The 27,437-nt window shown below is 45.6% G+C and overlaps 1 protein-coding gene across 2 annotated transcripts in view; it reads left to right on the top strand.

Moving 5' to 3' along the window:
- The first annotated feature begins 2,267 nt into the window (after positions 1 to 2,267).
- Positions 2,268 to 27,437, top strand: part of ADCK1 (aarF domain containing kinase 1) — a 78,365-nt gene continuing 53,195 nt past the window's right edge. For both annotated transcript variants that reach the window (XM_055813805.1, XM_055813799.1), the window contains exons 1-3: positions 2,268 to 2,353; positions 5,259 to 5,396; positions 9,761 to 9,844. In XM_055813805.1, coding sequence (XP_055669780.1) covers positions 5,271 to 5,396; positions 9,761 to 9,844 — 210 coding nt within the window. In that variant the 5' untranslated portion in view covers positions 2,268 to 2,353; positions 5,259 to 5,270. The remainder of the gene's footprint in view (positions 2,354 to 5,258; positions 5,397 to 9,760; positions 9,845 to 27,437) is intronic.

Genomic DNA, 27,437 nt, shown 5'->3' with positions numbered 1-27,437 from the left:
TCTCAGTAGTACTTCATGTGCACATCTCCCTGAGTTTTTATTTTCTTCCTCTTTTAACATCACCCTCTAAACTGTAAAGCTTCCTTCCAAAAATAGTCTTTCCTACACAACTGGTAATGGTCCAGGACTGAGCTGGGATGCTTCACTGCCCCCCATCAGTTCAAAAGCTCCCATCTGTCCAAGAAGAGAAAGAAACTTATGGGATTGTAGGCAGTTTTGCCATCATATGGCTGATGCAGCAACTGGCCATGTGAGCCCTGTACCCTCAGTGTGCTGGCAGGGTAATCGCCCTTAACTCTGCCCTTCGTAATTTGTAGCTGCTTTGTTTCTTGGAGATAATATTTATCAGGAAGCCCACATTATGCAGGTATTTATGTTAATATCTGCTGCAGGGGACAAGGGAGGAAAACAAAAGTGAAGCGAAGCCAGATGGAAACAAAAGGGGTACCCAGCAAAGTTTCCCAATATTATGTTGATCTTTTAGGAAAATCTTTAATATACTATTGTCCCACAGTTGGGGAGAAGGTGGACAGGTTACCTGTACAACATTTTCCACAGGAGTTTGGATGAAAAACCTGTTCATCCTGGAAGACAGTCTGGTCATCAGGACCTTTCCCTGAGCCCCATGTCCTGGTTTATTACTTCTAGCAGCTGAGACCTTTTGCTTCAAGTGTTTCTAGATCCCTTTTTCCCCCCATCTCTACCTTTTTCCGTGCAACTGTATCCCTGCAAATGTGAATGGATATTTCTTGTGGTGATGTTTTCCTGGATTTGTTTCAGTCTTTCCAGCATCCTGCTGGAAACAGTAACTCTCAAAGAATTACTAAGTTCCTTTTGGTCTCATTCTGGTTTTGGTCTCTGGCATCCTTTTATAGTATTCAGGATTAACTGTGGTGGCTGTGTCCTTAATTCTGTCCCAAGTACTTCCAGTTTTCCATGATAGGTTCCTAGGTGTTATTGAATTGCATGTTTTCTTTATCAGAAAGATATTGACAGGAAACAATGTTGAGCTGCTTTCTTTTCACAATGGGAGAAAAGTTCAATCAGGAATGCTGGGTTTTAAGTGGGTGACTATCAACCTAGGTATTTGCCTCAGGGAATATGTCTCTCTTACACTATTTATGACAATTCAGCAATAGTTTTTCATTCTCTGCTTGGTTCTTTCTCTCTTATTGTAATCTTTATTGTCAGAAGACTTTGGTGAAAAGATTGGTTTTGCATTGAACCTTGAATACAATAAAATTTATTACCGTTTTCATTTCTTATAGTAAGGAGCTAAAGGTTAGCCGCAGAGAAGGTGTTTTTTTGTTTCATTCTGCAATTATTTTTCTTGTCGCCAACAGCTCTTTTATTCTTGATGAACACAGTTGTTTTGCTGGTTCACTCTCTTGGACAGAGAACAGCAGTTTCTGAGATATTTATGATGCACATCTCTTTGGCCTTTGGAATTATACCCTTAAATGTAAGCTGATGTTAGGCAGCCATGTGTGCATTTCCCTGAATGACAAAAGCTAAGTATAGCTGCATAGTTTACGCTATCAATTTATGCTGCTTAAGGATCTGACCGCTCGATGGACGACATTGTTTTGTGTTTAACAGCAGCAGGACAAGCGGTGAGAGCAGACACGGCGTTGCCAGCCCACGTGCTACAGCTGTAGGTGCCGGTGCTCACACCTGACCCTGATGTGTCACGACAGCCAGACTCGCACAGCACCCTGGGCAAATCCGCACCCTTCGCTAAGGAGCGGTTCTGATTTTTAGTCAATGAAAGCGCATCAGTGCCCGTCCAGCACCCGCATAGATGTAGGAAAGGAGCACCCTGGCATCCGCGTGTGGTGTTTCTACCTTCTCCCATGGTTTTTGGTACATATCTATGTATATACGGATACATATATACATCCCTTCTCCCAGCTGCAGGACTTCCAGTGACAAAACACCAAAAGCCTACTGAAGTATTTTTTGGAGATTTTTTTAAGAGTGCAGGAGACGGCTTTTCTCAGCAGCCGGGGCCAGGTCGGAAGCCCCGCTGCTAAAGCGGAGATTGTGTGACCCCGTTGCACCCCGGGCCGGGGGGTGCTGCCCATGCACCCCCTCCCTCGCAGCTGGGCGCACCCCTGCGGCAGGCGCCGGGGCGTGAGGGCAGCGCGGGGTGACAGCCCCCCCGCCGCTCCCCGGTGGGCTCGCCCAAGGGCCGCCCCTTGCAGTCCCGCCGCGCCCCCGCCGCTCCCAGCGCCCGCGGCCGGAAACTCCATGTCCCAGCACGCCACGCGGGCAGGGCAGTACCACGTGCGCGGCGAAGCGGGGGGAGGCGGCTGGGGCGCGGGAGTTGAAGTGCCGCCGCGCCGGCGAGGCGGTAAGTGCCGGCTCCGTGCGCCGGCTGCGGGCTCGGCGTGGTGCCGCAGGGTCCGGCGGGCGGGGACCCGGCCCCTCGCTGCCCTCTCACCCCTCGCCGCGGCCTCGGGCACCGCGGCCCGGTGCGGCCCCTCGGCGCCGCCGGGCAGAGGGGTCAGGGCCCAGGCAGCTGTTGCAGGCCGCGGGCTCGGGGACTTGGTTGCCGTAGGGCTCGGCGGGCTCGGGGGTGTCTCTGCAGCCGGGGGGGCGGGCGCTGTGCCGGGGGGCACGGCACGTTACGGCACGGCTGAGGGGGAACCGCAGGCAGCCGGAGCCGGCCTCTCGCGTCCTTGACGGGGAGCCCTCGGGCCGCGGCGCTGAGGGGCGGATCGGCCCAGCTGGGGCTTGGTGGCGGCCCCGGCCGCGTCGTCCCCGCCGCCCGCGGGGGTGGGCAGCGCTCGCTGCGGGGGCGGCCCTGGGCCCCCAGGCTGTCACACCTGGGCGCCGGGAGGAGCCGGTGAGCGCCCGGCCCGGCTCCCCCGAGCAGGAGTGGGAGCAGCCCGGCGGGAGGAGAGGGAGCCCTGCGTGTGCGAAGCCGTGTGAAAGGCGAAACAGCCGGCTCAGCTCGGCCAAAGAAGAGCTGGAGGTGATTCATCAACGCAGGCCTTAATAAGGAGAGGCGGTGACATCCTGAGCTGTGTGTCACAGCTGACAGGGTCTTTAAGATACCCCTAGGGTGGCTCATTTACATGGAAAAGGCTCCTTGACACCTTATGCAAAACTTCGTAATACAATTGATTTCTGACAATTCCATTTCTGCACCTTATATTGAAGGGGTTTTAATTTTCCCCTTTTTATTGGTACAACACATTAAGCGTGAAAAAACTTTGTTGCTAAAAGAGCTCAACTGCTCTGCCTGGTTATTTGCTACCTAAAGTTCCCATCTTCTGTTTGTGACGTACAGCTGGCGGGTATGGCAATAGATGTGATGTCACGAACTGCAGATTATAGCTGCAGGTAGGAATAAGATGCAAGAACAGATGGACTTGCATCCTGCTTTCAAGCAAATGTTCTTTTAGTAATAAAGAAAGTGAAGGAAAAAATAATGAAAGAGAGAGGCATATTTTCTGTGTTAAAAAAAAGTCACTGCCTGCACCTTTCGCTTTCGAATAAATGAAATTTTACAGAAATGTACAAGGAGCAGGAATGGTTTAATTAAAACGCGTTGCAGAAAATGTCTTTTGAAGGTGAGAGAGGATACAAGAGTTTTCTGTACAAAAGACATCAGTCTTCCAGAAAGAAGCCCCCAAATTTCTAGAATTTCATTGAGGCAGGGGGAGGAGGGCAGCTTTGCTTTGGGGAAATGTGTGTTCGTATGGCTGCAGTCAGGGGGCCAGGTTTATTTTCTCTTGTGTTTGATCATATCAGATTCAGAGGAGTCCTGATCAGTCAGCTACCCCTTCCAACAGGGGAAGGAGCTGGGATGCTGCAGGCAGCTCTGACAGGTGCTGACTGAATGTCTCAGCTTTTCTGCCTCAGAATTACCAAGGGCTTATAAGGGAATAAAAGGAAATAATAAAGTTTTGCTAAGGTTCATGTGCAGAGGTCTCTTGTGTTATATTAGCCTATTTTGCCGATTGTGTTCTTGTGAACTACTTGGAAAGGCTTGACCTGTGTCACTCCATGTGTTTTTTGGTTACAAGGCTTCCGAGAGAAAAGGCTGACCCTGCTAAAGCTTCACAGTGAGAAGTAGGAAAGTTTCTCAATCATGTCTAAGAGTGGGAGGATTAGTGGACTCCATCTTGATGGGGTAAAAGCCCACACTGTCAAGGGTGGTTTTGAGACCTTGCAGAGTAGGTGAACCATGCCTCTTGATTTGTGGTGTAAGCAGAAAAAAAGGTCAATCATATTTTCTATACAATACCAGCCAAAGGGAAAGGAAAGAAAAATATACCTAAATTGTATTTTTTTTCAGGTCTGAATCCTCTGAAGTGACATAAAGAATTGTAATATATATATGTCACATGTATTGAATTATATGTTTACACTATATGTACGGTAAGCAAGGAATGCAGTGCCTCAGAGTGCTTAGTGTGGGAAATGCATTTGTTCCCCACTCTTGTCTCCCAGAGAAAAACTGAGAAGTGTCTCACCCCAGGCCTGTGCTTGTCCTGTGACAGAGCCAGGATTAGGCGGCTGATTCCTGCAGATGTCCATTCTACCAGTGCAACCCCTGCTTGGCCCTTGGACAGGATGGTGATGATGAGAAAACAAGCCTTGCTTGGTCACTCTGATCTGGTCCCCCATCCCCTGCACTGTGTGTGGCTGTCTGCCACCAGATGCTGGTGTTGCATGCAGCCTCCAGGGATGCATCCCCTTTTCTCCTACCACTCATCAGCAGTGAGGCACTTTCACTAGTCTGGCAGAGTTTCCAACAAGTTTTGGGTGCTCTTGATGTTGCAGGAGCTCTTTGTAAACCCTGCTTTTTTATATCTTCTGTTATCCCCCCGCAATCTGCCTATCCTGTGATGTCTTCAAAACATTTGCATTGAAGGGGTGGCCTATTGCTCTGATCAGAATTGACTTTTGGTGAGCTTGTACTCCCTTCTTTCTGTCCACCTGTACTTCCTTGTAAAGCCTTTGGGACCACAAACAAATATTGTGGGGGCACAAGGTCTAGTGGTGAGTTACTATTGGGTTTGTGACCCATAGACACTGTTGAATTAGGAACAGCAATGGAACCACAGCAGAACAGCTTATGTTCGTTTGCTGTGTGATTGCTTGAGCTCTTGGCTGGGGGCAGTGCTAGTGATACATCATTAGCAAAGGAGCAATTAAAACTTGGATTGTCAGGTCCCTTGGGGCTGTAGGCATCAGATCACTACGTCCTTCTCAGACGTTACAGTTGCTGTTTTGTGTCTCGGCAGGGTTCATCAGTCATGGCACGGAGGGCCTTGAAACTGGCCTCATTGGCAGCAGCTGCTTCTGGCATCTATCTGTATGGAAACAAGTTCGTGGATCCCAATGATTTTGGAGTTGTTCGTGTGGGCCGAGCCATTGCCACAGTAAGTGTCACCCTAGTAATGTGCAGGAAGATTTCTAGGTGGGTAAGGGAACCGGACTTCACCAGAACTTTGGATTTCTTGCATTCCCTCTCAGCATTTCCAGTTGGCAGCTGGCTCTGGAAGTCAGAAGGTCAATAGGGAGCTCTTCAAGTTTCTGACAGTGGGGAGAAAAGAGGTGAAAGCATATAAGGAACAGAGCTGTCGTTTGCACATTTTGGAAAGACCCAGAAATACTGGGCTGCAGATAACTGTCACTGCTTCCCTGAATAGGGTAGGACCTTTAAGAGCAAGGGCTCACTCTGGGCCCACATCATCAGCCACCAGTCACCCAGGTACACTGTCCTGCTGCCTTTAACAGTGACCTAGTTCAAATTGTCTTGTCTACATATACCGTTTTTTACATTGGAACATTTTGTTTTAAGGATCATGGTTGTTGTATTGATATGCTACAGTAGCCATTGCCCTGTAACCCTTAGTATGTGAGATTTGGGAGGAGGAGGGAAGGTGTTTTGAGGACCATTCTCAAAGCAAGAATAAAGTGAGGATGGGAGATGATGTACTTCTGAGATTGGATTAGTTTCCAGAATCGTAAAATAAATGCTTCATCTGCCTAGCATCATTCACCCTTGCGTTGATCACTGCTCCAGAAAACCTGAGAATCGAGACTGCCAGCCAAACAGGTTTCTGCCTTATCCTTGAGGATATTCACTGATGAATCCATAAACAGCCAGGAACAAGGAGGACAGAGGCTCTGGAGGGGGTATCAGTCTCTCTATACCTCACTTGCATTATACATCTGTCACTTCAGGCCACAATCTCCATCATTTACAGACCCCCAGTGGTAAGCAGCTGTCTGTCTGCATATTCTATGACTTCTAAGCACTTCATTAATGGGTTTTACAGGGAGTCAGCTCCTGAGGGCAGATGCAATAAGAAACAAGCTCTGTGGGCTGGCTCAGGTGCCGTGCTGTTTATATGTGCAAGCTACACCATGAACTATTGTGAAAAATGAGTGTTCATTTTGAAAGGGTAAGGGCAGAAATACAAACTCTAGTCTTTCTTTCTTACCTAGCAAGTGCTAAGCTTCGAGCTCTGTCACTGACCATAAGGCAGTGCTGCCTGGTGGCAGGGAGCAGCTGTTTCCCTCTTGCTGCACAGGAAACTGAAGCATGGAGAGGGAGCACAGCTTATTGTGGCTGGAGGGGAATCTGCTATTCGGGGTGTTTGGGCTCTCCAGTCTGCCCTTGAGTTCTGCCTGCTTGACCAGTGTTTCTCAGTCTTTCTTGAAGCCAGTGTTTTTGTGGCTATCTTCTGTTTTAAGACAATAAGTGAGAAGTGCAGTGACAAAGCTGTGCTTTGAGTGACAGTGAGAGATTACTTTCCTGATGAATAGGAAGTAGGGGAAAGGAGATTTTCCTTGCTCTAGATGCTGGCAAATCTGAAGACATGCTTGACTTTCACATCCTCTGCCTTCAGGGAAGTCACAAGTTGTGGGCTGTAAAGCACTTCACTAGCCCTGCTCTTAAATGCATTAGAGGGTTCTGCACCCATAGTTGCAAGCAGTGACCTCCAAAACCAAGCTACCAATGCTTGGTCTCCTGTAGGTGATGGCAGCACTTGTTTATCTCTGTGTGTCTGTGTACTTTTCAAACAAGAATTTTCTGTCTCTTTTTGAATTCTGTGTTCCCTCTAATACATAGGACTGTGTATGGTTAGGTTGCTTCTGAGAGATTCTTTAGTCCTGCTGCAGCAGTGACCTCTGCCTTCCCAGCTTGGGGTCTGCTCCTTGTTGGAAGGTCAGAGGCCAGCTCTCATCTGAGCACTGGCAGCCCAGACTGCTCTTATTCCTTAGCTATGAACCAGATGAAGCCAATAGAGCAATTAGACATGTTCATTTCTAAGAAGCTGAGCTTCTCAGACTTGCTGTTTTTGTAAATGAAAGCTGATACTGTGGCAAACAAGCAACTTTGGATATTGGTGGCATCTAGGTGGACCTAAAGTGTCTGTCCTTCAATCTAGCCTTGCCCAGGCTTTTTACCTGGATGCTTGATTCAATCATTGGACCATAGCCAGGAAAGGGCATGCTGTAATGAAGAGGCTGTAATTCTTAAAAGCTAAGTTCAGCAGCAGCACACACAAGAAATTAAGACAACTTATGGTGTAGCGAGCAAAACAAAACAAAAGCCCAGAGAAAAGAACACATGGAGGTCAAGAACTACATGGCTCTGGACAGATTTCATCTGAGTTTGATTAGAAGGATTTGAGTCTGCTTGTATTTTAAGCATACTGGTTTGGTAGTCCTTTGCAGACTTTGACGTGCACCAGCAGAAGATTTCTTCTTGAGCCTCAGTTTAGGGAACTGTCTCTCGCTTATGTGTGGGTAGACAACTGTTCAGAGGGAACATTGTTCCATGACTTGGTAAGATCTAAGGATAGTTTTAGGAGTGGTGGAAGAGTGTAAAATATTGAGAATTCATTGATACGAAGTGTAGCTCAAGTCTTCGGGACATTTAACACTGGACTGGCACAAGATCTGTGAAAGAAGTAATCTGGCATTTGTAAGGGAGGGGACTAGTTAATCTTGTAGGTCTTTTTATGTCTCCAAGATTCAGTCTCACACTGTAATGTGAATGACAGCACTAGTCTTGGATGAGAACAAAGCCAGTGGCATGGACAGCATCATGTTTCAGACAGTTTCTGTGTTCTGGTAGAATTAGGAACCTGGCAGAGCAGTTGTGCGTTTGCTGTGTTTCTTTGAGGGTATCCCAGTTGTTTTGGGTATGTGGAAGGAACATTCTGTGCAGTAGCTACAATACATCTCAGACACTAGCAGGGATTTGGCAATGTCAGAGTTGCCTATCAGGATCATCATAACACTAATTTAGTGTTTAAGATTACGATGTAATTAGCAACCGCTTAATTAATTCCCTCTTCCTCTGTAATACAGGCCAATCTGTTAGCTGCTTCTTTTCAAGTTGGAGGTGATAATTACCCTCATGGACCAGAGATAAAATAAGAACCAGCTCAAGCCTTCATGCAAGGCCGATTCAAACCTCCCTCCATTTCAAAGTTGTTCTTTGAGGTTGTGAAGATGCTTTGAAAAATTTTTCTTCTGAATGGGTCTCTGTGTAGCTGTGCAGTTCCTGAGTTCACCAGGGGCAAGAGAGTCTGAAAAGCGAGAAAAAAAATTTGATGTGCAAGATGGGAAACATGAGAAACGTAACCTCCACAAAGAAGGACTGTATCTGTAACTGATTCCCAGCTTGGTTCCCTCTTGGATGCAACTCTGAGCGTTTGATTTTTTCCCTGTTGTCAGTTCCAGTGACCTTGTCTCAAACCAGATTTGATCCCCTTGCCTCCCTGGCTTTCGCGATACATCAGCTCTGCTTTATGCCCTTCCTAGGCATGCTTGCGGTGAAAGGTGGGGCTAGTATCCTGTCCCAGCATGGGATGCTACCCCTTCAGTAGAGGGATTTTAGGAAATCTGACTTCAGATCCGAATTACCAGTTGAAATTCAAACAGCAAGTTAGTGAACAGGCTCATTTAGATGTATGTTCCCTTCTCTCCTTCCAAGTAAAATTAATAAACATGACCTGTATGTTTCTGTTCCATTTGCTGGTGTTCTGACTGTGGAAAGAGAGGAACTTCAGTCACAGGATAAAATTGTAAAGTACCCTAGATCCATTTTCAGAAATCATTAAGGCACTTAGCTATTGTTTGTGGCTATGTCTAGCTAACAAGCTTTAGCTGGATAACCCATATTGTTGTTTTGAAATTGGCTATCTGACCCTTTGGCCCTCTAGTCCTTTGTGCAGTTGAATATCCCCAAAAATACTGCTGCTTGTGCTAATTGGTGAGCTTGCCTTCAGTCACTCTGCTCCCTGCTGAGCCATCTACCCAGACTGAGCTCAGTGTGCACTGATGTGGTTAGGCAGGTTGGAGGTGTGAAGATGAAGTGTGGGATGACTCTCGGGGCACAAACAGGGTCTGCACGATCGCTGTTACTAGCAGCAGCCCTTATTGTGGAAGCCCCAGATGGCTGACTGAGAATGGGAATCTGCTGTGCAAGGCGCTGTACAGAGATGATGAAAATGCTTTGAGCTTCTCAAATAGAAGGTAGTATAGGAGTGGTGCCAAGTGTTGCTTATTTTTAATAGCTCCGTGTCAATGAGGTCCCTGCACTGCTTTCTATAAATGTTCATTGAAATTAAAAACTTTTCATTTAATTTCGTATGAGTCTGTTACCATTAACTTCACTGTGGAGCCTAAACTTTGGAGCCTAAGCTAACACGTTCTCCTTAACAGAAGTTTTGTTGTTTTGATAACTGTAGAGCTTGCTAAATGTTTCTGGTTTCATTTGCAGACGGCAGTTATCACTTATGACTACCTCACCTCTCTTCGGAGTGTCCCATATGGATCAGAGGAGTATGACTTCCTCAAATCACAGGTAGGTGATAGCACTGGACTGTGTTCCTTTGAAACTCTGCAAGGCACAGGTGTGTTGAAAAAGCCATTGCTGTAAAGCAAACCATTAATAATTCAATATGCCTTCTACCAATTCATTAACAGCAAACTGTGCTGCATGTTAGATAAGATTCTTGCAGGACATGCGTGGCCCAGTGGAGAAGGTCCCTTGTCAAGAGCAGCTACATGCAACCAGTACTCATGTGTGTCCATTAGAGATTCAAGGGCTTGGTGTATGGGATAAGATGCATTTGGGCTCTGTCACTGGTTCTGTGCTGTCCAGACTGGTTGTGTGGAGGTCAGCTGCTGAGAGGGGCCTGGCAGTGTTTTTTTACCCTGCTTATTGGTTGGTAATGGCCATGACATGAAGGCTGATGGATTTAAGTAAAAGAAGTGTGTTGGAGGGGAAGTGATAGGGATGAATCAAGCTTGTAGATCTCTCAAGAAGTAAGAATTGGGCAAAGAAATATACATCTCATTGCAAAACACATTGTTGTGTTTTGATATCAGTAATGAACATTAATAGAAAAAGCATTTATAGTGAGAAGGAAGCTAAGGCACCCCTATTGCTCCTCTCAGTCTTGTGGTGCACCTTTCTAGCCTACAGCCCTACAATACTTTGAGCTGTGGGTGCAATACCTTGAGTTTTAGTGTGTGTGTGGTGTATGTAGGCAGGGTCTCTCTGCTATTCCAGCTGAAGGCCTCTTTGGAGTGGGAAGTAACGGCTTGTGCCAAATTAGGCCAGTCTGCATAGTATGTTTGAAGTAAGGTCTTTAACCTAAATTTTCTTCTTAGTGCATGTAGGATTTAGGCCACTGATATGATTGTAATGCATGGGGTGGTACTCTCAAGGAACTCTCAAACTGGAGGGTCTTTAAAGCTGGAAACAGTGGTGAGCCAGGTAGAAATCGGTGGCATTGGACTCCAGCATGCTTTAGTATTGCCCTGGCAGAAAATCCACATCATCAGTACAGTCTTAGAGTATTTGGCATAGTTTGCAGAGTGGCTTCCTTGGGCTTGTTCTCGTCCTTTCCTGTCTAAAGATGCCAAGCTGTTATGCTGTAACATCTCATCCCAGGTGAGGGGCACTGATGCCCTGGCATAAATGGAGATAGATGTGTCGGAGTCTGGAGCTTCACCTTCCATCTGCCCATGTCTCTGCCACATGCCTTTGAAACCTCGTTTGCAGAAGGGCTGCTTGTAGCTTTCTTGAGCGACACCCAAGTTATGGAGTTATCAGTGCTGTGGACAGCTTGTCATTTGGCAGCAGTTTGCAGCAGCCCTTGCAAATTCTTGACCTTTTGCCATGTCTTTTTGTGGCTTCATTAACCTCTGTCATGCAGGTTTTGATGGTTTGTCAATTCATGCCCCAAGCAGCCAGAAAGGGCCCTGTTTGCTGGCGCTGCACAGAGCTGTGGTCTCCCTGCTTGGCGTCTAAGACTAGCTGAGTCAGCCTCTGCGCATGGCAGAGCCAGTGGCAAGCACAGCATGTCAGCGTGACACAAGGACTCTGTGGCATGGCCAGCACAAGCCTTTGGCTGTATGAAGGGGAATGAACTGGGAGACTGGGAGACAGGAGGAAGTAGGTATGGGTATAGCATGAGTCTGTAAAACTTGTTGGCCTCTGGAGACCAGTCCTGCTGTTGGAAGGTGTTATGGAGGGCCACCAGTGAGCCTGGGACAGCACTTGTGGCTTCCTCAGCAATATCCCTGTGGAGCTTGTGCTAGCAAAGCGTCAGTTTGGCATGGGGCAATTTTTTGGGCCTGGGCAGTTAGATGCCATATCCTCTTTATCTTGGTGCAGCTCTAAGTGGATGGCAACCAAGTCTTTACCATCTTGCAGGTCTTTTAACACTGTGGGAGCTCATTTTGCTGGTCTTGAACTAACTCAGAATGACCTGTAAAAAGTTGCCCCATTGGAGTTGTTACTAAAGATTAGTCACTGGATGGGGCCAAGAGGATGTGAATGCTCCTTCCAAGTAAGTGTTGTGTGTGAAGGATACTTAACCAGATGTTGCTTCTGCTAGCCTCGGTCCTGGAGAGATCTCTGGTGCTCTTAGCCATGCATTGTGCTTTCTTTGCTTTCTGTCCTTCTAGTGAGGCCAGCTTAACCTCCTCTTTGTATGCTGAGAGTCTGGAATTTTCTTTTAAGCATGTATATGAGTTTGTTACTGATTTCCAGCCTCACTTTTGGTACTGTGCCTAGAGGAGAGATTTTGTGAGGCAGGGATTTGGTGACCCTGGGACTGCAGTCAGTGCCAGCGGGTCTGGGTGCAGCTGCTGTGCCTCTCTCCCTGGTGGGGAGGTGTAACTGCATGTGTGTCTGGGACAGACTTGCAGCTGGGAGTGGAAAAACACTTTTTCTGTTCATCTCCTCCTTGTACTCAGCATACTGGTGGGTGCTACTCCAGTGCAAATAATGCTTAACTCGCTCTCCATGGAGTCACAATTAGCCATTAAACTGGAGCCTCTAAATTACTCATGGCCTCAGATGAGAGATGGGAAGTCTCAGTGGCAGCGCCAGTCACTGAGCCTGTTGGGGCCAAACAGGAACATAGTCATTAGGAAACAATTAAATGCAAAGCAAATTGAGAAGGAAATGGGTTCCCAGGGGCTTTTAGCCAGGTTCCTGCTTAGCTCCAAGGAATTCTCTTCAATCTTACTCTGTTTTTCTGTCCCTCATGGACCACTTTTGATGCTAATGCTCTCAGTCCCTCACTTCTCAGCACCTTTTTATGGCCAGAAGATTGGGGGTGTTTTACTACTTCCCATGAGGCCGGAAGCAGTAGCTGGGAATTCGGTTTGCTTCTCTCTGATTCTCGCCTCAGCCAGGAGATATGAAAATCCCACCTTCCTGACGGCACTCACAGCAACACACAACTTCCTCAGCAACAGGCACGAGAAAGAAATGTCTTAAGTTTTCCATTCCTGCCCCTGCCTGTAACGGGGATAAAACTGCTTATGGTCAGGCTTTATGTCCATCCCAGTGGTTGCTTCATCTCACCACTGGTGGCTGGACCAGGTGGGTAACTTGATCTTTCTCCTGAGTGAAGGACCCTTTCCTGGGATGTCTGCCCTTTTTCTGCCTGTGATGATAATGCCAGTGTACTGATGTCAAGGCTAGTGGTAGTCATGGTTAGCCCCAAGACATCAGATGTCTGTAGGGCTGGTGTCAGGCACATTAGGGGAGATAGCTTTCTTCATTTCACGTCTGTTGCATTCGATTATTCTGGCCATCTTTGCACATGTAAACTTGGGTATTTCTTCCCATTTCTGCCCCTGCTTGTACTGGGTCAGAGGAGGAAGGCAGGCAGCCTGCTCAGTGCCATTTCCTTATCTATTGCTTTCTCAGCAAACCATTTTATTCTGTAGAGAGTTGCATTTCTCTGACATTCTTCTGCCTCCTTGAGTATTTGTCTGCTCAGTCTCCAGTCAGCCTACCCTGTGACATTTCCCGTGTGCCTCTCATCGTAGCACCTGGATGTTTTGGTTGACACTTCCTTATTGCTGGCATTCTGTTGATCCTGCTGTCAGTCAGGAGGTATTGCACAACATGCAATTTGTTTAAGGGCTGGCATCAATGGGTTTCTGAGTTGTTATCAGTGTAGTAAGAAGATTGCAATGGGTTGGTCATCTTGCAGATTTCCACACAAGTGGCCACTCTTGAAAATCCTGAGCAGGGCATTTTTTTGTCATTTTCCTCTGTAAGACAAAAGGTTACTGCTGTGAATGTGGATACAGGTTTGGTTTTTTAATGGATAGGAGACAGCAAGGAGAGAAGGGATCTGTGCTCAAGGTGTCTCCGGAGACAGTGGGAATCCATTCTTGAATTAACTTTGTTGGCTACAGAATTGCTTTGTCAGGGAGAAGCCATTTGGGGAGGTTAATTAACTTTCCTCCTTTTGAGAGCAGAATGAGGAGTTCTCCTCATTCAAACTCCTGGTTATTGGGCTGTCAGTATCTGGGCAAATATTTGGAAGGTGTAACCTTGTGCCATCATTACACAGATATGGTTTCTTGGTCCTTGGAGGCTTTTCCTGGCGGTTGTTGTGTTTGCTTCTCATGGTGGGGTGGGTGTTTTCAAAATGAGCTGCATCTCACAGTGAAGTTGCCCAGCTGAAGGATCCTGGAAAGAAAATGAGCGGGTGTATGTGTACGTGTGTTTTTAAAAAATAACCCACAGTTTCTGGATAGTTCAGACCAACGAAATAGCCCATGTCTTTGGACTTTTCTCATGATTCAGTAACACTATGTGCCTTAAATAATAGGAAGTGATGTCCTAAACCAGCTTTTTCATGATGGAAATGGACTGCAGCTGCAGAGAGAAATCCCTAGGGGCTCTCCATTGAGTTCCTTCAAAAAGGTACCTGTATATGGGGAATGGTAGGCTGTTCTGCACCACAGCCAGTGCGTGTGGTGGTGGCTCTTTTTGCTTGTGCTTCAGCCTGTGGTGAACTAGAGAAGCAAATTAACTTGTCTATGAGACATGGAATAGCCATTAGGTGGCAGTGACTTTCTGTCACCAAGCTAAATGGGAACCAGTAATACAGAGGTGAAGAGCTTCACAGCCCATCTACAGTCCCTGAGCTGATCATGTTTGGTTGCCCTATTATGTACTCCCCAGGATATCTCTTCATCTAAAAGGCATGGTCGACACTAATGCAGTCTAAAAAAGCTACTAGCAGGGCCAGCTGGTGGCTTGATGACTCTACATTTGAGCGCTGCTGTCTAGCAAACTTCCTGCCAACACATAAAGCATGAAAGCTTTGCACTGAAAACACGTAACAAGCTGTAAAATAAATCTTATAATTATAAGACACTTCCTTTTCCTCCTGCTTTCTAGAGTGGTGTCAGCTGAACGTTGTGGCCATAGCATCTCTAGGTTTTAATTTTGGAGCATCAGGAAGGTCCATTTTTTTGGGAATGTGTGCCTATAAAACAAGATGTTCTTCAGTCCTCTGCAGTGATATATTCAGAGAAACAAGCCATCTCACTGTGGCATTTTTTGAAGAGGAAGAAGGAGAGAAGTGAGGGGAGAGAGGCAGCGTCTCATTTATTGCGCCTTCTTCCCTGACTGTGCACCTTTGTCCCTGAAGTGCTTCACTCCAGGAGCAAGGGCGTGAGGTGCCAGGCACAGCACTCTGATGGAGTGCTGCATCTTTCTTGCACCTCTCCAGCAGAAGTGAAACCGTGTGCCTTGGGAACGTTCAGCCTTCTCTCCTCCAGGTGGGGCTATCCCTTTTAATTTGAATCCCTGAAGACCTCATTACTTTGCTTCTTTAGAGCTACGGAGGAGGTATAATAGCCAGAGGAGTATCTGAAGAACATCTCAACCGGTACAGTGAGGAAACCATTAGGAAGCCCTTGAAGGATGTAGGCTACAAGGAGCCTGCACCATGAGGAGCACTATAAAAAGAGCAAATGGAAAGTGAAGAAATAATCTTTTATTTAGTGTTTGGACTACGCCTTGAGTCTCAGTGTGAAATGAACACTCAGCAGTGCAAAGTCAAGACATATGGCAAGAGATGGTATCTTCTCTGCAGAGCTCATGGTTGAGATTTATTTATTTGCCTGAATTTTCACCCTGGATGCGAGCGGTGGAAATAGATACGAACGTAGGATTTCTTAGAGGGTTGAATGTCTCTGTAAAGAGGGAAGGGGAAACAAAAAGTGGGAATTGCTTATGATACCTCTGTAAGTAACTTAAGCCTGGTCCAATTGACTTTGGATCAGGCTCTAATCAAGGATATTTTCTTAATGAAGGACTATGTAGCCTTGAACTACTGGCCAGTTTATATGGCTTGGTTGTTGGAGGCCACCTGTAAAATCAATAGAGCTGACAGGTAGCTGATGCTTTCCCTGTTTTAAGAATAGGAAGACAACTGGCTTGAGAATTGAAATAATCTTATCTGACACTAGGAAAATAATATTCATTTGGGGATAGGGACATATCAGTACTTGTTATGGCAAACTGGGCTGCTCAAATGTTTTGTTTGTCCTTTGAGTCCTTAACAAGACCCATAGTGTGGATTCTGTTCCCCTTCCTAAGTTTGTTATAGTCAGCTTGCAGTGAAACACCAAAACACAAAAGTGAAGGACCCCAAATTAGGAGTACAGAGATGTAAAAACAGGAGTGAGAAGACTAGCATGGCGTGCAGAGAGTATTTCATGTATCAGGCCGAGCTGGAATTTCAGAGTAGGACTGAATACTGTAGATTTGCTCTGCTAAACCAGTGACCTTATCACATTCTCCCCAAAGTGTAACTGATAAAAGAATGTGCTGGAGGGTAGCACACAATTATCTTACCTGTCAAGCCAGTGTCTTCATTTAGTCTGTTAAGGCAGCGTTGAGGGAATTGCTGTGGTGAGTGGTGTCTTGCAAACCCTTTTCTGGAATTCTTGGCAATGTTGAAGGCATCTTAGTGGGTTCCAGGCAAACCCTTTTACTTATGTGGGGGGGGTCGTTTGCATACTTGAGGGAAAGGTATCTGTCTTGCTCCATCTGGTGCCCCAGGATAAGGCAGGACTCAGCCAGGCTGAGGAAGCCCTGGGAATTAGGAAGAAAGGAAGCTGTTTCTCTTCAGTTGGAGCAGTTGCTGATTTAGTCTAGGAACAAAACAAAATGTGAAGTTCAATGCCAAGTTTGGAAGCTACCCCTTTATGTACTAGGGTGTTCAGGTGCCCTGACTAGGAATCTGCTGATGTGAGCATATTCTGCATTTTTGCACATCTGGACAGGCACATCTGTCTGCCTGCAGACCTGTGCCTGTGTGTTCAGATATGAGTGCTTCTGTTGAAGTAACCACTTCCAAGACAGAGTCAGAAGTTCAAAGGTGGCTTTGGAGGAGTGAATCCAAGATGGTAATCCCATTCACTGCTAACCTAGTTAAGCCTACTTTTGGTCCCATAGAACTGGTTTGGGATTGCTTTTTTTTTTTTCCCCTCCTTTTTTATTTTCTTGTTTCTTTTTTGACTTGAGAGTCCCGTGTCAGTAGCTGCAAATTCTGCTGATGGTGCACCATTCAGAGCAGCTTGCTGTTCCTTTCTCTGCAGCAGCATCATCTTGGCAGGTCTGACACCAGTAACAACTTGTTTTTGTCAGTGTACTGAGCTGATGTGACTTGGAAGGGGCCCACAGGGAGCAGATAAACATAGTGACAAGGGTCATCTTTATACAGCCTCCATTCTGTTCCTAGCTCCACTTTAACGATGAATTTGCGTGTGAGCCTGCACATATACACACATGCACAGTGCTTTGTGAAATGCCTCTTGCTAAGCCTGGATCCCTTTACTGTCTTGCCAGTTTTGCTGAGTTTAGAGGTAAATTCACTGAAAAGGTCACTAGCAGAGTTGCTTTTTGAAAACAGCTAGCTCCTAAAATGTCTTTACTGCCCCTGCAGTCTCTGTTTGAAAATGTACTTGTTTTCAGTTGCCTGTGAACTCTGTAATGGTACAGCCTGTTTGTCATTGTAGGGTTACTCTGAACACAAGTTGGTTTTTGTAGGGTTGCTGAAGGGCAGCAGGCTTTGCGCTTCCATTTGGTTATCGTAGAACTGTTGTGTGAAGAGAAGTAGGGAAGATACCCTTTCCTTTCTTGGGCCCTTTCCTTTGTATTCATAGTCAGGCAGCACAGTTGGGCATTTCCAGAGCCCAGCAGGAGATGTTTGATGTCTGCAATGCCCTGGTATCACCTGTTCTGTCTCTCCTCTTTCTCTCCTGGACAGCTTCCCTGCTTCTATTTTTTGCAGTAAGCTGAGGTTTTGGTGTGGCAGTCTGAATTGGGAGTTACTTGCTGCCAATATATGGGATGGTGATCCTTGACTGGGGAACATTTTTATAATGAAATGATGGCTCCTGAGTGATGGAAGGTGAGAAACAGCAAGGCTGTTAGCTGGAACTGTGCTTTCCTCACTCTGAGCTGGTGCTTGTACTAGGTTGTGTGCTTGAAGACAAGGGGTTTCTGCAACCTGATGCATGTGAAGGGTTGCCAAGAGCTATACCACCTCCTGCCTCCCTGACCAGCAGGGATAGACCCACCGCAACTTTCCTCAACCTCCACTGGCCCCAAAAGCCACAGGTTAGGGGCCGAGTTTGTACCAGGAGTGAGGGTGATGTTTGATTCTTTTAAACCATGGTTTTGATTCTAGGGTAGCAAGTGCTGGGTGGATTCATTGCCAGCCCCAGACAGGACAGCTCTCCCAGCCTGCGGCTTTGCACACCTGTGTTGATAGCAGCCAAGCCAGCAGGTTTGCCCTTCCCAGTTCCTTTCTGCAGTATGATTCCCAGCTTTGGCAGAGCTTGGTCCTCATCTGGAAAGATGAGCTCCACGCTGTGTGTATCTTAGCTTCATTCCTGGAAATCTCACTCCAGAAACAGTCAGATGTTAGATTCTGTAGCAGGCTGAAATCAAATGAGCTCACAGCCCAGGGAACTCTTCCATTTACAAACAGCCTAGAAGCCCATTATATTTCATATTAGTATTGAAAAATGTGATTTTTATTTGAAGGATACTAAATTTAAATAAAGCAACAACAAAGAAGTCAAGCTCTGTCCCTTTGCAACGTCTTTGAAATGGTGGGATGTGTGTGTAGCTAATGAAGAAAAGTTCCTTTAAACAGTGTTCATTGCTTATAATTGTTGGAGATAAGTGTAGTAAATTAAAGCAGCAGCAATGTGTAGGTAAGACCACTTCCCCACACAACCCCTGTCCCAATGGCAGGTGCCTCTCCTTCCACCTGCGTTGCTCAACAAATTTAATCTCAAGAGGGGAAATGAATTCTCAATTGCAACATGCCTAGTAATTAACTGCACTGTAATTCTGATGTGCAGTGCTGTCACCCACCATCGGGTGGGAGTGGAAAAGGCACTGCATTTTGTTGATGGTTGAACATTTGTTTTCCTCATCATTTTGACACCAGAGGTAATTGCCATTCCTGAAATATTCTCTCGCTACCATTACAAAGCAACTGTTAGGGACAAATTAATTATGAAGAATCCTGTTATGACAGATTAATAGGGCAACAGAGGAGATTTCTTTTTCTTCTTCCAGGCAACTGAATAGTAAAATCTAACAGCTCCGTATAACTGCTAGAAACATGTGCTTCTCTGTAAGCCAACACATATTTAGTTGGAGATGGGGGATTTGCAAAACCAGAACTAGAGTATAGAGTGGGTTTCCAAGCTTGCTTTTCCTGAGCTTTTGGTTTCCCAGTACCATATGCCAAAATGAGCTTGAATCTGGGCATTGCCATATGGAGGGGAGGTCTTCATGGTTGGTGTTGGACCAATGTCTTCTGTTTGTGTCATGGTTGAGCAGCATCATGAAGGCTTGGAAGTGAGGAATGCTGGACTTGTGGCTTTGATGGATTTTAGAACAAGACACAAAATCATTATCTGGACTACTTTATTGCCACTAAGGATTCCCTGTGTCAGGGAGGTCAGATCTGATGTGCTGGTGGAGTTTTAAGTGGCCAATGATGTTCTCTCTCTCTGTGTCCCCCTGGAATTTGCAGACTACCTGCCCAAAATTATTCTTGTGGAGTGCTCTCTGGGGACTGTTGTGATTTGGCCCATAGATGACTGCCTTCCTGTTGTGGAGGTGATTAAGGCACCCTGCCTCCCTGTGCCTGAAGTGTTCTGTCAAAGTCCAGGGGAGGAGGAGTTTGAAATATCTGGATTACTCATGGCTGTGTTTAGAAGCTCACCCAATTTATGTGTTGTCAGGACAGCAATTCATGTAGTCTTGGCAATTGTGCTCCTAAAGAGGCAGTTAGATGTCTATCTCATAGTTGACTGGCTACTATTGGATGCTATGCATCCCAGGTGCTGATGAGCACATGGTTAAAAAGGAGCCTATTTTAGTCTTCAGAATAGGCATAATACAGATTTAAAGAAATTCCTGGAGAAGGCCTAGATTTAAAGAAGCTCCTGGAGGAGACCTGTTCACATTCTCTGCTTTGCCTTCTTTGCTGTCTCACTCAAGTCGTCAGGCAGTAGAGTCTTGGTAAAGGATCTGTTTAGTTGGGACTGGAGTCCCGTCTTACCACCTCCAGCCAAGTGCTTGTACATGCAGCACTCTGTCCCTGCCCAGGAAAGGAACAAATCTTCAGTGGTGATCAACGCACAACCCCGCTTCGTGCCTTGATCTCCATAATGGGAGAACAGTGAAGCGAAACTGAATCAAGACCACGTTTATCCCATTTTCCATCTTCTCCTGCCTGCTAATGTCAACTCCCAGTTTCACTGTGACTTCATCCTTCTTCATGGGATCTCTGTATCTCTGTATGGAGTGTGTAAGTGCTTTAATATTAAATATTTGAGGCTAGAAGTCACAGATAGCATTACTTTTGAATTAATAGCATCTGATTTCATTGCTTTGCTTCATGTCCATCTTGTGTAGTGTTGATTCTCTATGGGCCTTTTTGGCATGCAAATTTTGTCTTTGGGACTATCCGCAGTGACTGTATTTTGCCAGCAAGGTCTGATTGTTTGGAGGATCTTTGTCAGTATGATTTTTTCTGTCAGGTTTTGTGCTGATTGCCTTTGTGATAAGCCTTTTGTCTTGAGTTTACTATTTACCTTCTAGCCAAGGTTAGAAATCATTTATCTTTGACTAGCCTGTTGATGGAGATTGCCTCTTGCCTATTATCTCCAGTGCAGCGTCATCTTCGTTTTTTCTTGTCCCATGTTAGCCTCTTATACCAGATTCTCCCCCTTTTGACAAAGGAGCCTTGACTTTTGTTTATGAGAGTTTCAGACTGAAACCTGGCCTCCTATATGGTACATTCTTTTTCAAATTGTGGCAAGTGCTGCCTGATTTGCAGTTTTCTCCACAGGGAGGTTGTAACTGGGTAATGATGGACCAGGCTTCCCTTACCCTGCCCCTTGAGATATGTGCATAGGTGATTTATGGTAATCAGTGTCTTTTAAATGAGGATAAAATCCACCCCAGATTTCTGCTTGATAAAGCCCATTTCCTGCTATTTGTAATTGCTTCTTTGGAAGGATGGGGGATAAGGGTAGGGATATTCCTTCACAGGCAATTGTACAGAAATCTATTTTATAATGTCCTAGGCTGAACCACTCTTAAATATTGACTAGCTACGTTGATCCTGGATGGAACAGGTAACCTGGCGGTGGAGGCTTTCTGCTCCTTTTCTTCTTGGCTGTGTGCCCAGCTCTCCATACATTGATAATGTTTCCTGTTGCACCCACTTCTTCGTAAATAAAGTAATGGCTGACAGTGAGTCTGTAGGTGGAGGGACACTCCGTTTTCTTAAAATTAGAATGAGACCAGACATCCAACAGCTTAACTGACTGTTTTACTCTAGGTTCTTACAATATGTTTGACATTTACAAATGCAGCACCCCTGCCTCGTGGATGCTCATTCATCTCTTAGATGAGAGGGAAGACTCAACAACTGGCAATGGAAAGGGCAAAATGTTGAACACGTAATTGTATATAAAGATGATCTCAGTTTTATTCCCTTCACAACCTTGGTGAGCCACAGCCAAGTGCAGGAGAGACATATACAATATTGTTCATTGTGATACCAGCTGCAATAATGAAAATTGCCTCTGGTACTGCTGGGGGTAATTCTTTCTGCTTATTGTGGGAACAAAAGTAATCTACTCTGGATAATGAATAACCAACACATGGCTTCACCTGGGCTCTCCTTTTTTTCATCTCAGTTTAGTGCCATGTCAAATATTCACGTTTTTCTTTATTAAACTGCTATCTCATGCTATTTTAAAGTGACACACTCAAAGCTAATATAGGTTATATCTGTTGCTTGTGTTCCTAGCACCTGTAAGGATTCAGTAGACCAAATGCTACCTTCACGGACATCCCCATAAGCCCATTGCTTATGCTTCCATTGGCACCTGCATAAAACTACTGTTTTCAATGAGGAAGCACAAGAGTGGCTGCAAGGAAGGATCTGACCTTCTAATTGCAGTTTAACAAGTCTATTGATTGTGTATGAATCAAAAGAGACACCAGCTCACTCTCCCACAGTGGTGACATTGCTGGGATGCTAATAGACACTGGCTGCCTTTCTTGGTGTGGAGCTGTGTGATGTTAACTGGATGAAAAAGCTGCAGTAATTTATATATATATTTTTTTCACTGAGGTCAGCAACTCTGGTACTTAGAAGGGAACAGACCTGCTGAGTGACAAGGGGACATTTCTTGAGTTTTGGGTTCTTTTTCAACATAGGCACTTTTAGAAGTAGAACTGCACTTTGCCATTGATGGTGACTTACTGGCACCACAGCCTCTCTCTATCTGTTGGATATGGGGCTATGACAGTCACTGCAGGTTTTTGGAATTGACAGCATAATCCATGGTTGTTATCTTTCCTGACTTCTTTGTCGATCTAATTTAATCACTTCTAGGTATTTCATGTGTTACTGTGTCTCTCCTCTTCAGGCATCCTGTCCCTGTGGGAAGGGTCTGTTCTTTAAAGGTCAGAGCTTCTCAGATTAAAGAAGGGGAAAGGAATCTGCCTCTCAGTTTGGTAAGGGGCTGTATTGAGATCTCTAGAGAGATTGCAATGGAAACCCTTCCTTCTGGATTCTGTAACCAAGCTCAATGCTGGTGCTTGTCTGTGTGGCTGTAAGAGAGGGAGCCCACTTACTCTGCTTCTCTGGCCATTGGAGTGACCTGCCAGGGGAGAAGTTGCATATGTACAAGGAGGGAGAAGCTGCTGTTGCATGGTTTGATAGTCTGACGTTGACTCAGATAGGTCCTGACTGGAGGTCAGCTGTGACGTGCAGCTGGTAGGGTGGGATTTGACTGTTGGGGAAGAGAAAAATGTCAGCCCAAATTCTTCGGCGTTGACAAAGTGGATGTGATGATTTCTCCCCTCCAGCTGCAACGGCTGCCTTTGTGCTTCCTTCTTCCCTGCACACCCACACTAGGAGAGCAGACTGTGTGAAGCTACCCTGTCTTGACCCTCAGCTGTTGAAGTAGATGAGACTTAGCTGAGCTTTCTCCATCTTTCCTTCAGTTCTTGGGCCATCGATCCTGATAAACTTCATCTTTCAGTATGTCTTTCAGTGTATCTTCTGTCTGTCGGTGTTTCCTGTGGGGTCCGTGACTTTTCCAGCTCCATTTTATTGCAGGGTGGGGTGTGGGGACTAAGGGATCAGGCTGTCAGATGTCCATCCTCATCTGTGCTGCTAGGATCCTTCACTTTGCTTTGAAGTCCAAGAATATTCAGTATTGAACAGATTCCTTTGGTACTTGTTTCATCTCGTCTTCCACCTCTTCACTAACCCTAGTAACACCCTGTATGTTTCCTTTCCTGTTTACAGTGTCTGACCTCTTGTTTAATTAGAAAATGTTACCAGGTCAGCCTTCTTGGCAGAATCACATTTTATTATTGAGGACACACCACAAAAATTTTTCTCTTTCATACCATACCAGTTCATCTGTCTTGCAGTGGCTCCTGATGTACTCTTCCTTGTTTGTTTTGCTTTCTCTATCTGGAACTTCAGACCTTTCTTTAAGTGAAGAGGCCATCCCTACACCTCTCTCCCTAGTGTGAAGCCTCCCTATGCATAGCCATAACTGCATGAGCTTCAGTGAGAGCTAATTCCTAATGTGGTCTTGTTTGAGCTCTTCCCCCCACCCTCCTCATGGCCCAGGACCAGCCCTCATTTCCTACTGATGCTATTCCCTCACATGCTACTGTCTTCCCAGGCTCTCCTTACCTAGACATAGCTGTCCGGGGGGGTGTTCTCCCTTAAGGTCATTTTTACTGCACAGCATCCATCATCGCCTGTGCAGTTTCTGTAGGGTCTGTCAGCAGCTTCTGTTTAGGGAACGCTGCTGAATGTAACACACATCTTGGGTGATCTTATTCTTTATAGCTGCTGGAAATAGCAAATAAAATAGGGCTTAATAGGACTGATGGTTGGGAGTCCCCCACTACAGCTAAAGACAAGGCCATATAAGATGGTGTCTTTCAGCCCTCAGGTTTTCTTTTCATTGTCATCCCACATAGTCTGATCCAAGCTGAGCTGAATTAATTTTGTTAGCAAGATTTTGAGAGATGCCGTGTCAAATTTATTATCATTTCACCTGCCTCTGAACAGGAGCTGCAGGCACTGTGATCAATGGATCGAGACACGTGCCTAATTTCACTGCAGCTTCTGTAACCCTGTGCCTTCTGCAGCCATGCTGTTGAATCCTGTCCTCTGTGGGTGCTCTGCAATGAAGCGCAGGACAGATCTCTTTGTATAGTAGCCCTATCAGGACAACAAGACACTGAGGGCACTTTTGAGAACCTGCTGACTTTGCAGGTGTTATACATCTGTGTATACATAGGTCTGGTCCTTCCTTCTCATGCAAATCTGGTCTGATTCTGGTCTGATCTTATCCTCACGTGTAAGTACCATTCATGTAAGTGTACACACCCCAAATTAGAGCCTGTCAAGGACCTGTTGTAGAGTAACAGGGCAAAGCAGCTTCAAGAGCAGAACCTTGTTCACTGGAGGTGCTGTCTGTAAGTGTAAAGCTCTCAGCTTGACTCTCAAATTCCTATATTCAACAGTTGGATGTGGAACTGTTAATGGGGAGAATAGACAGGTAATGCTGTAGCTATAGAAGTGCTACACCCCAGTTATTTTAGCATGTTATTTTCCCCTTGTCTCCGACCATCCCTTCCCTGTGCTCCTTCGTCTCTGTACTCAGGAGACTTAGACAGAATAGTGCATTATATCACAGAGGTGTCTAGAGGGGAAACAGCTGCTCCCTTCTGATTTTTCTCCTGAACTGCCCCACAGATAACTAATTGCAGCTCAGTTGGTTCTATTAGCTATTTACCTAAAATTGAGCTGGCTAATGAAAATGTTTCTAATTAATACGAGGCAGATTAAAACTCATTACAGCAAGGTCGTCAGTAATGAGAGATAATCAGAGCACAAATGACCGAGCTTGGAGCAAAATGAAGATGGAACACGGAGCAGGCAATCGGTGCTGGTTGTGCATACACCAGCCAGCAAGTGCAGGGTTCAGCAAGGTGACTGCTGGTGCTCTGTGCTGTGGTTGAGCAATGCTGCTCCCTGCTTTTCAGAGCAGCTTGGGAAGTGACTGGCTGAAGAGATGGACCTCAACCCAGCGTAAATATTTCCTGAACCAAGTGACATCTCAAGCTAAGGGTTTGTTGCTAGGCTACCCCTTAGTCACCTCTACAGATTGTGAGGAACCATGTTGTGAATCAGGGTATTAGTGGGAAGATCATGGGGGGGAGGTCAATATCTGTGTGTGCTTGTGTGTTGAAATTCAGAGTCCTGATGGCTTGGAGGGTGGAAGCTTGTGTGTCTGTTTGGTGTGAAATGGGCTGACCTAGGTTTGGAAAAGTCCCTTGTGATCTCCAGGGAAATTTTGCACAAATCGTGAAATGTGTTTGCTTTAATTTCAGCTGCCTTTAGCACTGGTGATACAATGCCACAGCACCAACACCAGATTTCAGCTGCCTTATGCAGGGTCCCTATGTATATCCTTCCATTTATCCAGGGTTCACTGGCTATCTTGCTAGTTGTGTGACTCCTTGTTGCCATGTTTGTGAAACTTTGAAGCTAAGAAACATTGCTTTAGTCTAGGGGATCATCTCTGTCTTTTATCCTTTGCAAGCTGTAAAGCTGTTTTTCTCACGTCTGCCTGTCCCACTGGCAACCAACTGTTGTGCCAGAATTTCTGAAGAATATCAATCTCTGCTTGGACTATTTTGAGCTATGGAAGTCAACAGAATTAGGGAGATGCCTTTTTGACAGCATTTACACCAAGGGGAACTAACTAAAAAGATCTGAAAAGATAATGTGGGAACATATGGAATGCCCTACTCTCATGTGGGCAGGCAGAGACCCGTAGGAAGATCTTTAGGAATGTTATATATAACTTACACAAATAATGAATTATTACCTAGTGGGGTACATTGCACCAGGAGTTATCCCAGTTCCAAAGACAGGGATCTGTCCATGATCGGCAGTATGATCCCATGGTATTGGTATAAGGAAGCATTTGAATGGGAAATACCTGGTGTGCCTAGGAACGAGCTGTTGTAAAAGGTAGGCAGGAAGGATAATACAAAAAGGAGGCAATAACAATTCCATAGATTTGTGTGTCTCCCTGCAGCATCCCTGCTGTCAGTCAGTTTGATTACCAGGCTGATAGTGGTAATGAAGGCTATAGTAGTTTATATTAACTGTATGCTTATTCAAATTTGTTGAAAGAGGAGATAACGGCCCCTTAGACACAAGTACACTGTCATTGTAACAGGTTCTAGGTTTTCTATTGCTGTTCTTAAAGCACCCGAGTACCCTAGTCACTTCACCAGCCTGCATCCTCCCTAAACATCTTCACAGATTTTTTGGCTTGACACTCGATTTCAGGCTCTCACTGTGTTAAAATGAGATGGGCATCCTTTTGTTCCTCTCTGGTTTGTGCTGTCCTGGGTCATCTAAAACTGTTCTGTAGTTTTACCAGTCGTGTGCATATGGCCCTGTCATGATTTGGGATGGAAAAGGACCAGATTCCTTTCCTATCTTCTCTGACATGTCTTTTCTCCCTCCCTGACTTACTGTGTTTTGGGGATACCCGCTACAGAGGTATAATGACATCCTCTCTTCCTTCTGTATGGAGTCCGAGGGACAGCCATGCTTTTCCAGTCCAGTCTCTTGTGGCTGCAGGTATTCCTGGAAGAGCTGTCTCATCCAGGATGGCTGACAGCATATATGCCTGGGACGCTCTCACAGACTGTGTGCCACAAGATACTTCCCAGCATCGCAAAGGCTTAATATGAAAGACCATAAGCAGCAGTTCTGCAGTGCCATGGAAAGAAGGCAAGAGTCCATCACCAATGTCCCAAGTCCTTGCAATGGCAGGTAATTCAGTAAATACAGAAGACCCCTGGAAGCAGGTTGAACTGCAGCAGCAGGGGTGGCCAATTTAACTGCAATGTAGGAGCTGGATACACCAAATAAGTTCTTTAAAGATTTTGATGGTGCACCCTGTTTGCATTCTGCCTCTCGCTGTGGCCAATCAATAGGGTAATTTTTTTTCTTGATGCCTTGAGCAAGAGTGTTTAAAGCCCTTTAGACATTTTATTACATGTAATGTTCTTACGGGTCTGTAAAATGGGGGATAGCAATCCTGAGTTTTGTAAAGAGCTTTGTAAAAGCACTTGTAGAGATGAAAAGCGCTCCATATAAAGTCAGGTATGGTTGTTTTATCATAAATGTCTAAAGTCTTTCTGAAGTCCATTAAGCTCTTGGCTTCTTTGTCCTCTGACAGTGAGTGCCACTGGTTAATGCTGTACTGTGTAAAATGGCATGTAAAAAAAACTTTGAAAAGGTTGTTGCTTTGTGGAATGCCCGACTATTGGCCATTTTGTGAGAGCTGGAAATAGGAATGGGATATTTTATTATTTCATAGAACTCTTCTTTCCTATGCATCAGCTCCCTTTAATCTAAACAGTCCTCTAGCATTTCAGATCTCTTTTTTTCATAGACTCTTTTCAAGTCCATGCTAATTTTTTCCTTGTTCTTCTCTGCCCTCTTCTTTTTCTTCTG

The sequence above is a fragment of the Falco peregrinus genome, chromosome 1, assembly GCF_023634155.1.
Source record: "Falco peregrinus isolate bFalPer1 chromosome 1, bFalPer1.pri, whole genome shotgun sequence".
Classification (NCBI taxonomy): Eukaryota; Metazoa; Chordata; class Aves; order Falconiformes; family Falconidae; genus Falco; species Falco peregrinus.
This window is presented reverse-complemented; position numbering and strand designations above follow the sequence as displayed.